This window comes from Hemitrygon akajei, chromosome 10 (genome assembly GCF_048418815.1).
Source record: "Hemitrygon akajei chromosome 10, sHemAka1.3, whole genome shotgun sequence".
Classification (NCBI taxonomy): Eukaryota; Metazoa; Chordata; class Chondrichthyes; order Myliobatiformes; family Dasyatidae; genus Hemitrygon; species Hemitrygon akajei.
In genome coordinates, this window is record NC_133133.1 from 34500698 (window position 1) to 34514404 (window position 13707).

Sequence of the window (13707 nt, forward strand, 5' to 3'; positions counted from 1 at the left end):
ATACTCACTGGAATTTAGAAGAATGAGAGGGTATTTCACTGAAACCTTTTAAATATTGAAAGGCTTCGTTGAGTGTATTTACGGCAGAGGTTGATAGGTTCTTGATTAGCCAGGGCATGAAAGATTATGGGTAAAAGGCAGGAGAATCGGGTTGTGAGGGAAATGGATCAGCTATGACGAAATGGTGGAGCAGATGATGGGCTGAATGGTGTAGTTCTTTTCCTATGCCTTATGGTCTTACGGTCTTACGTTTCACCTCCTCTGTTCCTTCAATGATCAGAGAAGATGGCTACTAATGTCCGAAGCAAACCGTTGAATTAACACCAGATGCAAAATTGGGCAGTGTAGCTATCTAGCTATATCCAGATAAAGGTTGGAACACAATTTTGATTGATTCTTTGTCCTTCAGCCCTACATGATGCACAAAAACAAGCCTGACTGGATTGCTATGATTGTGCTGGTTTTAATGTTCTTCTCTGGTCATTTACCGCACAACTTTATTATCCATTCAGTATAAAGTTCACCCAATCAGTCTTTCTTCTAATTTTCTTATTAATAATGTGTACATCAGGTATGAGAACCCTTCCTTGTAGAGTGCTGCTACCATTTTCTAGTGGTGCTCCTTGAGATATTGGCCACAAAGTTCCTCACGGCCCAGAAAGCCTTGTCAAGTCAGTGAGCACCTGGTCAAAATATTTCTCACCAAATGTGTTTTGTTATAAAGTGCAGTGAGATGCTGGCCTTCGCTTGTCTGCCATTGTTTGGTCCTGAACAATAAATGTTGCATCTGGCTGTGGATGAAGGGCTGCTGGGGTTCTTGGGGGATGGTTCCTGTGGGAAAAAGGCTTGGACTGAGTTAAGTAAGTAAAGGATCTCAGACATTTTAGGATATGAAGCTGAATTAATGTTGAGAAATGGTCAAGAAATCCAGAAGGAGAGAGATACAAAGTTTGAAGTTACAGAGTTCACAAGGTTTTAAGTTACAGAACAGCTAGATGAAGGGTGCAGTCAGTCCTCTTAGGATGCCATCTTGTGTTGCAAAAGCCTGACTCTGTATGAATGGCCTGGATATAGTCTAGACTATCGTCGAGGTGACATGAAAGCTTGCATCACCTGGCAGTTGAGATCACTTTGCAAATGCACTAACATGCCAAACATGTACAGGGTACAGTTGATAGAATTAGGAATTTATGATACATAGAGCATGGTTCTAGTTTTAATTAATAAGATTTTTCTTCCTAAGATTTAATTTGAGAATAACATATAAACTTTACACAATGTGATAGAAAATCTAGTCTATTGTTCGTTTAAGGAATTAAAATAAAACTGCTGCGTGAAATTTGGTAAAATTGTAGGCCTGCATTGATTCACTTATATACTGGTGAATGAATGAGATTTAATATCCAGCCCCATTGTGCTATATTTATTTATAAACTTCCATACAGAATCAGTTGATTCCACAAATCCAGAACCAACTTCCATCATATCTTGCTTGAATGCAGATTGCATACTCAGTACAGAATCAGTTGATTCCACAAATTCAGAACCAACTTCCATCATATCTTGCTTGAATGCAGATTGCATACTCAGTACATGAAAACACGTAACAATTAGCAGGTCGCAATGGCTGGCGTTAATAATGTCTACCAGGAATTTTACATCATAATTAAAAATATTAACAACTTGTCTGGCTTGCCCCTCACATACTGTAAACGTGTGTTGACGTTGCGCCAGACTACATTCTAAAATTAATTACACAAAGTTAGTGAAGAAGTTACACTTTAATGTATACTTCCTGGTATGGTTATACCTAGAAAAGAAAACCAAATTGCTCTTTACTTTAGCAATTACACCACCAATTTGATTTAAATGAGGAAATAACTGGTTTTAATGGTGAACAATAAAGATATGTTTTACTGTGGGAAATAATGCACAACAGGCTTTAACCGCACCCACCACCATAAGCAGTTTAAAACAGGTGTACTGTGCTTTACACACCAATCATACATACTCTTTTTGTTCACAGCATTGTAGACCATTCACAATTAAATAAAAAATGAAGAATATCAAAATTAAACATCTGTAGCTATCGTATCTAGCCCAATAATGCAACGCACCCTTGGACAATCATTATGTGACAGAAAATATGCGATTCTGAACTGTTATGACGAACACAGTTGGCATCTTTTTCTAATCGTACATTAGAGACAAAGTACAGTATTTAATGAATGCACTCAACCCCTACTAGTGTATTCTGGAACTATAGTATAGATTTACGTCTGATCTGGACTGAGCACTGTTGTCTGATGTTATTGATTACGGACCAGATCAGGTGTCCAACCACTCAAAGGAATGCTAAACAAGGGTATTATTAAAATACCATATTTTATCACATTTGAAGGCAGCTTGAAAATTGACTTTTTTCTCCATCACAATATGTACAGGATATCATTCTAGAAAAGAGTACAGCAAATCAATAAATGTTTTAAAAACAGGCAGTCTTTGGTGACTGAAAGGCAGGCGTTTCTTCACCGTTACCTCTTTCCTATTTCACTCTGTCTCATAAACTGGATGTTGTTGGCACTGTCGGAAAGATCCGGATATTGTTCCACAAGCAATACAAAATAACCATCATAGCCTGACACTCTTCCACTGCTCAGCAGCTGTTGCTTCTCTCCGTCAGTCCACGCTCTCACCCCCACTTCTCCCTCTTGCACTCTACGCTGTTCCTTTGCCCAGGCTTGGGCTACAGCTCTCTGTCTGGCCATCTCTAACACATGGATTCTTTCTTCTTCAATGGTGGCACCGTAGCGGATGTTGAAGCCTAGAGCCCCATACTGGAGCTGGATATCTGCAAACCTTCTAGTCCTTCTATTTACCACAGAGGTCATCTGAGAGACAGTCACATTGACTCCATTTTCCAGCACACGGCCCCCTCCGGTATTCCCAATTATGTTCAGGTCTTCTTCTAAAGGTCCCGATTTAACAAAGTAATGCGTATCTCGACCATCAATGGTGAAGTGGAGATTTTCCAGATAATCAGCACCATTGAGGATGGCGGCTATGCGTCTGCTGTCATCACTGGCAACCCCGATGATGTCAGCGGTTACCTTAGCATCTTTGATGGCAAACTTGACTCCTTTGCCAAAGACAGAAGGAACTGCAGCAAATCTTGGCCGTTTATCTTGGCATTTCTGGTAGCTCCTTATGGAGGTCTGGGGCAGCCGTTCCAGAGAGATGAAGCTTTTGAGTTGCTTCTGAAGTTCACACTGTATGCCTAATACAACCTGAAAAAAAAACAAGCAGAGAGAGCTCCTGTTCAAGTACACACTTCAAAGAAAATATTTTCAACAGAGAGGTTATGAAGTTCTCAGAAGATTTGCCAATACTCTCCCAAAACTGTACAAGGTCTCAATTTCATTATCAGCATATAAATATAAATCCACATATTCAAAATGCCATTAACAGGCAGTAACAAAATAAAATTCCATCCCAAACATCAGATATTCAATTACCAGGACATACTATGATTACTAAGGTGTATTTTGGGAGAGATATATTGAATGAGGTCACTCACAGTCTTATTTGAATAATTCTGGGAATGTTTAACACAGCAATGTCAAAATAATTTACAACCATCTTCTCTTATGGACCATATAAGTTGTGCTGCATTCACTCTAGAGTTATACACAGAATTAATTTCCCCATGTACTGTGAATGACTTCCTTTCAATTGCTACTTGTGATAATCCACTCATTCTTATAAGAATCAGGGTGAAGATAAACTAATCCCACGCACATTACTGTAACTGGGGATCAAACTATGGCTTTTTATATATTCATTCCATCACTCTTTCAATAGAACTATCACAGTCAAAGGTCTTGTAAAAAGAGTGAAATATAAATACTGCAGAGCCTATTTACAGTAATTGCAAAAGACCACACATGGAATTTATATATTTAATACAAATGTAAAACTTCGCACTATAACTCAATTTAAGCATATTTTTAAGAAAGTTTTCACCATGTGACCCTCTCAACACAAACAGCTCTCCCTTAGCTGAGGTCTAAGACCTGACTTCTTGACATGCTCTCAGTTAACCTGCTTGACACTGGCACAATCAGAGCTCGACATAGGATAAAATAGGCCACATAGCAGAGTTACTATATGAATGGTATTGGGTATTATAAACCTTTCGTGACCATTATAACATGCCTTCGAGAAATAAATTTTTATTCTACTTGACATCTTTCAGTGAATAAAATATTCTGCTTTGCTGCTTGCTCTGGAAATTATATTATTGGACAGATCACAGTACACTGGAGTGAAAGAATTGTGTTGCTCATCACAACAGAGCACCAATAATGAGATGTAACCTAGAGTACACTTTTAATGTAATCACTCTAAATCATGGGATGTAGGGTAAATCTTCTTTTTGGCTAGTTGTTGGCCAGCCAGACTAATGGGAACTTAGAAGCGAAGCTATTCTGGCATGCTTTTGGTGTTGGGAATGGGGAATCCTACAGCTTTTACACACTTATGTGTAATAATGTCAGTAACTGTACAATGAGTTTGTCATAGCCTTTCAATTAGGACATCCCCCAGCATCAATTGAATGAAACGTCCTGTTTTTCAAGGGGTATTACAAACCTCACTAAGAATTGGGAAGCTTATTTGTGTTGCGATCTATGGAATTTTACTTGGCTGCAATGACTTGCTATGTTGAAAGGTCTGGTAAGATAGTTGCTAGATTACTTAACTACCGTAGATTCCGGATTATAAGCCGCTACTTTTTTCCCCACACTTTGAACACTGCGGCCTTTACTACGGTGCGGCTAATGCATGGTTTTTTTTCATGCCGCCAAAAACATTTTGCCTCGTAACAGTATAGACCAATAAAATTGATGAGTAGTTCACAGAGGTCCAATGAAATTGTACGATAAATCAAGCGCACTTTCACAATTAAATTATTGTAAATCAGTCATTTGTACTCACCCTCATCAACATGGAAAACACTCGAAGAAAAGCATTGTGTTGTCTTTATGGCAGTTATTTAGTTTATAATATTTTCGCTTAGTAATTCATTTGTTAGTATTTTCTAGTTAAAGTTAGAAGTGTTTTAAGTATATTTGTTTTCTGTACTACATCCCGGAATGCTATGACGTCACATCCGGTTTCGCCGCGTCTTGTGGGAAAATACCGGTTTGGGATAAACGGAAAGGAGGGGGCGAGCGCATTTCATCCGAGCAAGAACGCTGCAAGCATATGATGAAGCTTTTAAGTTAAAGGCGATCAATAACTTTTCCTGGTAGGCTGCAGTATATATATTTTTTTTACCAGTCGTTAGGAGATATTGGAATGTTGTTCGCGCACTGTTCAGTAAAAAAGTATACGCAACGTAATTTGTGTGTTACCGATACGTATGTATATTTAAAAGTAGCCGTGTTACAGGCACGGTTCGAAAAAAAAGCATTTGCAATATGTATTTGTTTATGTTACCATACGGATTTAATTAAAAGTTAAAAAATCCTCACGTGTAATATCTTTCTGTGTAAATATCTCATATTACAATGTGGGACACCTGCGGCTTAAAATCCGGTGCGGCCTGTACAAGTACAAAATTGATTTTCTTTCTAAAATTAGAGCGTGCGGCTTTTAATCAGGTGCGCTCTGTAGTCCGGAATTTACGGTAATACTATGGGCCTGAATATGGGAGTGAAGAGTTCAAGGGCGAAGAGACAATTTCGAATGAGGTTGGTGGTGACATCGGATGCACGGCAACTCTGGCAGGGTTTGCAAGACAATACTTCCTACAAAGCGAAACCCAACAGCATGAATGGCAGCGATGTTTCACTACCAGATGACCTCAACACTTTCTATGCCCGCTTTGGAAGGCAGAACATAACTACAGCTGTGACGTTCCCTGCTGCATCTGATGACCCTGATCTCTGTCTCAGAGACCAATGTTAGGCTGTCTTTAAAGAGAGTGAACCCTTGTAGGCAGAAGGTCCAGATGGAGTACCTGGTAAGGCTCTGAAAACCTGTGCCAACCAACTAACGAGAGTATTTAAGGACATTTTCAACCTCTCACTGCTATGGGCAGAAGTTCCAATTTGCTTCAAAAAGGCAACAAATTATACCAGTGCCTAAGAAGAAGAAGAATGTGAGCTGCATTAATGACTATTGACCGGTAGTACAGTGATGAAATGCTTTGAGAGGGTGGTCATGACTAGACTGAACTCCTGCCTCAGCAAGGACCTGGTCCCATTGCAATTTGCCTTTTGCCACAATAGGTCAACGGCAGATGCAATCTCAATGGTTCTCCACACAGCTTTAGACCACCTGGACAACACAAACACTTATGTCAGGATGCTGTTCATCGACTGTAGCTCAGCATTTAATATCATCATTCCCACAATCCTGATTGAGAAGTTGCAGAACCTGGGCCTCTGTACCTCCCTATGCAATTGGATCCTCAACTTCCTAACCAGAAGACCACAATCTGTGCGGATTGGTGATAACATATTCTCCTCACTGATGATCAACACTGGCATACCCCAGGGGTGTGTGCTTAGCCCACTGCTCTACTCTCTATATACACATGACTGTGTGGCTAGGCATAGCTCAAACACCATCTATAAATTTGCTGTGATACAACCATTGTTGGTAGAATCTCAGGTGGTGACGAGAGGGCGTACAGAAGTGAGATATGTCAACAAGTGGAGTGGTGCCACAGCAACAACCTGGCACTCAACGTCAATAAGACAAAAGAGCTGATTGTCGACTTCAGGAAGGGTAAGACAAAGGAGCACATACCATTAATCATTAATCATTGATCATTAATGGAGAATGTGTGGAGCAGGTTAAGACCTACAAGTATCTGGGAGTACAGTTGGACGAGAAGCTAGACTGGACTGCCAACACAGATGCCTTGTGCAGGAAGGCACAGAGTCGACTGTACTTCCTTAGAAGGTTGGCGTCATTCAATGTCTGCAGTGAGATGCTGAAGATGTTCTATAGGTCAGTTGTTGAGAGCGCCCTCTTCTTTGTGGTGGCGTGTTGGGGAGGAAGCATTAAGAAGAAGGACGCCTCACGTCTTAATAAGCTGATAAGGAAGGGCAAAGTACTGGAGAGTTTAACATCGGTAGCTGAGCGAAGGGCGCTGAGTAGGCTACGGTCAATTATGGAAAACCCTGAACATCCTCTACATAGCACCATCCAGAGACAGAGAAGCAGTTTCAGCGACAGGTTACTGTCGATGCAATGCTCCTCAGACAGGATGAAGAGGTCAATACTCCCCAATGCCATTAGGCTTTACAATTCAACTGCCAGGACTTAAGAACTTTTTTTTAAAGCTATTATTAATGCCTTTGAGTTAGTGATTTAGATGCATATCATATTATTACTGAGTTAAGTATTGTATGTAATGAGTTTTTGCTACAACAAGTGTATGGGACATTGGAAAAATGTTGAATTTCCCCATGGGGATGAATAAAGTATCTATCTATCTATCTATCTATCTACCAATCCTCATAGAGGGGTCAGAAGTGGAGAGAGTGAGCAGTTTCAGGTTCCTGGATGTCAAGATCTCTGAGGATCTAACCTGGTCCAACATATCGATGTAGTTTTATAGAAGGCGAGACAGTGGCTATACTTCATTAGGAGTTTGAAGAGATTTGGCATATTAACAAATGCACTGAAAGTCCTCTATAGATGTTCCATGGAGAGCATTCTGACAGGCTGCATCACTGTCTGGTATGGAGGGGCTACTGCACAGGACCGAAAGAAGCTGCAGAGGGTTGTAAGTCTAGTCAGCTCCATCTTGGGTACTAGCTTACAAAGTACCCAGGACACCTTCAAGGAGCGGTGTCTCAGAAAGGCAGCATCCATTATGAAGGACCTCCAGCACCCAGGGCATGCCCTTTTCTCACTGTTACCATCAGGCAGGAGGTACAGAAGCTTGAAGACACACACTCAGTGATACAGGACATTGAACCCTTGGACACTAGCTCACTTTTTTTAAGATACAATATTTCAGTTTTTTACATGACTTTTAAATCTATTCAATATACGTATACTGTAATTAATTTACTTAATTATTATTATTTTCTTCTATATTATGTATTGCATTGAACTGCTGCTGCTAAGTTAACAGATTTCACGTCATATGCTATTGATAATAAACCTGATTCTAATTCTGATTCTGATTCTGAAGTCTCATCCTGGTAGCTTGGGAATTTAAAATCAAGTAGCTACATAACTTTAGAAGTAAAAGCTTGTATTAGTAATTAGACCTTGCAACTACTGGACTGTTAAAAACCTATCTGGTTCCTCAAGATCATAAGACCATAAGGCATAGGAACAGAATCCCCTTCAGCCTCATTTCTTCTTCCCTCTCCCCGTAACTTCTGATGCCCTCACTACTCTACAGCATATCAATCTCTGCTTTAAATATACTCAATGACTTGGCCTCCATGGTTGTTTGTGGCAATGTCCACCCACTCACTAAAGAAATTCCTCCTCTTCTCTGTTCTAAATGGATTTCCTTAATTCTGAGGTTGAGCCCCGTGGTAACATCCTCTTCACATCCACTCAATCTAGACTTTTCAATATTTGATATGGTTCGATGAAATCCCTCCTTGTTGTTCTGAACTCCAATGAGTATAGGCTCCTCATACATTAAGTTTCTCATTCCTGGAATTATACTCCTAAATCATCTCTAGGCCCTCTCCAATGCCAGCACATCCTTTCTTAGATCAGTGACCCAAAACCACTTTGTGTATGCCGAGTGGTCTGGCCAATGCCTTATAAAGACTATGCATTACATCCTTGCTTTTATATTCCAGTCTTCTCAAAATTAACGCTAACATTGTACTTGCTTCCTTACCACCGACTCAACCTGCAAGTTAACCTTTAGGGAACCCAGCACGAGGACTCCCAAGACCCTTTACTCCTCTGATTGTTGAATTGTCTCCCCGTTTAAAGAATAGACAATGCCCTTATTTCTTCGACCAAAGTGTATGACTCCATCTCTGGCCAATCTCACGGATTAAGGCTTCAAAGAAGTTTGAAAACATTGAGATGAGTTTGGAGGCAAGTGAATACTCAGCATCTACCAGCCTCTCGCTTGCTGCTGCCGATGAAGCTGTCTCTGTATGGCGGACTCTTGCTTCTCCTGTTCACTGCTTCCAAGGGAAAGTCCTTGCGTTCAAGTGATCTCTGTCTCTATTAATGCTGCCAGCAGACGGGGCCGAAGCAAGGTTTAATTGACGTGGATTGTAAATTTGGACTCTATTAGGATTAAAGGCAAAGTCAATAAGAATAAGGAACATTGGTTCTCTAAGGATATTGGAACTCTGATAAAGAAGAAGAGAGAGATGTATGACACGTATAGGATAGATAGATAGATAGATAGATAGATACTTTATTCATCCCCATGGGGAAATCAATGGGGAAACGGGGCAAATAAGGTCCTTGAGGAGTATAAAAAGTGTAAAAAATACTTAAGAAAGAAATCAGGAGGGCTAAAAGAAGACATGAGGTAGCTTTGACAGTCAAGGTGAAGGATAATCCAAAGAGCTTCTACAGGTATTTTAAGAGCAAAAGGATAGTAAGGGATAAAATTGGTCCTCTTGAAGATCAGAGTGGTCGGCTATGTATGGAACCAAAAGAAATAGGGGAGATCTTAAAAGGGTTTTTTGAGTCTGTATTTACTAAGGCAACTGGCATAGAGTCAATGGAAATAAGACAAACAAGTAGTGAGGTCATGGAACCTATACAAATTGAAGAGGAGGAGGTGCTTGCTATCTTGAGGCAAATCAGAGTAGATAAATCCTCAGGTCCTGACAGGGTATTCCCTCGGACCGGCTAGTGTTGAAATTGCAGGGGCCCTGGCAGATATATTTAAAATGTCGGTATCTATGGGTGAGGTGCTGGAGGATTGGAGGATAGCTCATGTTGTTCCGTTGTTTAAAAAAGGCTCTAAAAGTAATTTAGAGGGAAATTATAGGCTGTTAAGTTTGACGTCGGTAGTAGGTAAATTATTGGAAGGAGTACCAAGAAATAGGATCCACAAATATTTAGATAGACAGTGACTTATTAGGGAGAGTTAATGCAGCTTTGTGCATAGTAGATCATGTTTAATGAACCTATTAGAATTTTTTGAGGAGGTTACAAGGAAAATGAATGAAGGGAAGGCAGTGGATGTTGTCTACATGGACTTCAATAAGGTCTTTGACAAGGTCCCGCATGGAAGGTTAGTTAGGAAGATTCAGTCGCTAGGTATATATGGTGAGGTAGTAAATTGGATTAGACATTGGCTCAATGGGAGAAGTCAGAGAGTGGTAGTGGAGGATTGTTTCTCTGAATGGAGGCCTGTGACTAGTGGTGTGCTGCAGGGATCAGTGCTGGGTCCATTGTTATTTGTCATCGATATCAATGATCTGGATGATAATGTGGTAAATTGGATCAGCAAATTTGCTGATGATACAAAGATTGGAGGTGTAGTGGACAGTGAGGAAGGTTTTCAAAGCTTACAGAGGGATTTGGACTAGCTGGAAAAATGGGCTGAAAAATGGCAGATGGAGTTTAATACAGACAAGTGTGAGGTGTTGCACTTTGGAAGGGAAAACCAAGGTAGAACATACAAGGTAAATGGTAGGGCACTGAGGAGTGCAGTAGAACAGAGGGATCTGGGAATACAGATGCAAAATTCCCTAAAAGTGGCATCACAGGTAGAAAGGGTAGTAAAGAGAACTTTTGGTACATTGGCCTTTATAAATCAAAGTATTGAGTATAAGAGTTGGAATGTTATGATGAGGTTGTATAAGGCATTGGTGAGGCTGAATTTGGAGTATTGTGTGCAGTTTTGGTTACCGAATTACAGGAATTACAGGAAGGATATTAATAAGGTTGAAAGAGTGCAGAGAAGGTTTACAAGGATGTTGCTGGGACTTGAGAAACTGAGCTACAGAGAAAGGTTGAATAAGTTAGGACTTTATTCCCTGGAGCATAGAAGAATGAGGGGAGATTTGATAGAGGTATATAGAGATAGACTGTAGGTCTGACACAGTGGTCAGCAGCACAGGAGCGCCACAGGGAACCATACTCTCTCCGGTCCTGTTCACCCTGTACACATCTGACTTCCAATATAACTCGGAGTCCTGCCATGTGCAGAAGTTCGCTGATGACACGGCTATAGTGGGGTGTGTCAGGAATGGACAGGAGGAGGAGTATAGGAAACTGATACAGGACTTTGTGATATGGTGCAACTCAAACTACCTGCGTCTCAATGTCACCAAGACCAAGGAGATGGTGGTGGACTTTAGGAGATCTAGGCCTCATATGGAGCCAGTGATCATTAATGGAGAATGTGTGGAGCAGGTTAAGACCTACAAGTATCTGGGAGTACAGTTGGATGAGAAGCTAGACTGGACTGCCAACACAGATGCCTTGTGCAGGAAGGCACAGAGTCGACTGTACTTCCTTAGAAGGTTGGCGTCATTCAATGTCTGCAGTGAGATGCTGAAGATGTTCTATAGGTCAGTTGTTGAGAGCGCCCTCTTCTTTGTGGTGGCGTGTTGGGGAGGAAGCATTAAGAAGAAGGACGCCTCACGTCTTAATAAGCTGATAAGGAAGGCGGGCTCTGTCGTGGGCAAAGTACTGGAGAGTTTAACATCGGTAGCTGAGCGAAGGGCGCTGAGTAGGCTACGGTCAATTATGGAAAACCCTGAACATCCTCTACATAGCACCATCCAGAGACAGAGAAGCAGTTTCAGCGACAGGTTACTGTCGATGCAATGCTCCTCAGACAGGATGAAGAGGTCAATACTCCCCAATGCCATTAGGCTTTACAATTCAACTGCCAGGACTTAAGAACTTTTTTAAAGCTATTATTAATGCTTTTTGAGTTAGTGATTTAGATGCATATCATATTATTACTGAGTTAAGTATTGTATGTAATGAGTTTTTGCTACAACAAGTGTATGGGACATTGGAAAAAATGTTGAATTTCCCCATGGGGATGAATAAAGTATCTATCTATCTATCTATCTAAAATTATGATGGGTATAGATAGAGTGAATGCAAGCAAGCTTTTTACACTGAGGACATGGGTTAAAGGTGAAGGGGGAAAGTTTAAAGGGAATTTTGGGGGGGGGTTTCTTTACACAGAGTGGTGGGAGTGTGGAATGAGCTGCCAGGTGAAGTGGTAAATACAGGTTCACTTTTAACATTTAAGAAAAACTTGGACGGGTACATGGATGAGAGGTGTATGGAGGGATATGGTCCAGGTGCAGGTCAGTGGGACTAGGCAGAAAAATGGTTCAGCACAGCCAAGAAGGGCCAAAAGGCCTGTTTCTGTGCTGTAATGTTCTATGGTTCTATTTCAGTTTTCGTGAATTGTTCTATTTCTAGTTCTGATTCTGTTTGTTCTTTTTTTGTTGTGACTACTGGGCAATTTTTGAAAAAGGTGGCCTGTGGATAATGAACACTGAACTGAACTGTACTGAAATATGCTGTATGTGTTTCATATTTTGCGTTTTTGATTTTTTTTTGCCCTTTGTGTGAATTTTCTGCGCTTGGGTGGGGAGGGGATTTGATGCTTGATGTTTTCCTTTGAATGGGCTGGTTCCATGTTTTTTCTTTGTTTCATGACTGTCTATGTGGAAGACAATTTTCAGGGTTGTATACTGCATGCATACTTTGACAATAAATGTACTATGAGCTTTGAATCTTTCTTCTGTAGATTCCCTGCTTCCTTGAAACAACTTTTTCCTCCACCTGTCTTTATATCGCTCTTGAACTTGGTCACAAAGCCATCAATTCCATCATCCAAATCATTGACATATAACGTGAAAAGAAGCAGTCCCAACCCCAACCCCTGTGGATTACCGTTAGTCACAGGCAGCCAATGAAAAGGCACCTTTCGTTCCTACTCTTTTCCTCCTGCCAGTTAGCCAATCTTCTATCCATGCTATTATCTTTCCTGTAATATCATGGACTCTTATCTTACTAAGTAGCCTCATTTGCGTCACTTCATCACTGACCTTCTGACAGTTAATGACATCCAATGATCATCCTTTGTCTATCTTGCTTGTTTTTTCCTTCAAAGAATTCCAACAGATTTTTCAGGCAAAATTTCCCTTAAGGAAACCGTGCTGGATTTCGCCCATTTTATTATGGATCTCCAAGTAACCTGAAACATCCTTAATAATGGACTCCAACATCTTCCCAACAACTGAAGTCAAGCAAACTAACCTATAATTTCCTTTCTTCTACCTCCCTTCCTTCTTCCTGTCTTTTGCTTCACTTCAATCTTAAAGGGGTAGGGCGGCATTTGCAATTTTCCTGTACACTGTAACCATTTCAGAACCTAGTGTTCTTGAAAGCTCTCTACCAATTCCTCCACAGTCTCTTCAGCTATCTCTTTCATAATCCTTGGGTGCAATCTATAAGATCCAGGTGACTTATCTACCTTCAAACCTTTCAGTTTCTCAAGCACCTTCTCTTTAGTAATAGCAACTACACTCATGCGTGCCCTCTGATACACTCAAATAAACATCCTTCATAGAAGAAAAGCATCTACCATCTCAATCTATGTGTAACTCCAGACTTCCCACTGTATGTAACTTCTATGTGTCCTCTGAACTGGCCTACCAACACACTCAAGGAGAATTAGGGATGGCAGCAAGCACCCAAATTTCCAAT

The 13707-nt window shown here is 40.6% G+C and overlaps 1 protein-coding gene across 6 annotated transcripts in view; it reads right to left on the reverse strand.

Annotated features, from left to right (window-relative positions):
* Positions 1–1420: 1420 nt before the first annotated feature.
* tenm1 (teneurin transmembrane protein 1) overlaps positions 1421–13707 on the reverse strand; it is a 2244326-nt gene continuing 2232039 nt past the window's right edge. For all 6 annotated transcript variants that reach the window (XM_073058035.1, XM_073058034.1, XM_073058032.1 and 3 more), the window contains one exon: positions 1421–3287. In XM_073058035.1, the coding sequence (XP_072914136.1) occupies positions 2535–3287 (753 nt within the window). In that variant the 3' untranslated portion in view covers positions 1421–2534. The remainder of the gene's footprint in view (positions 3288–13707) is intronic.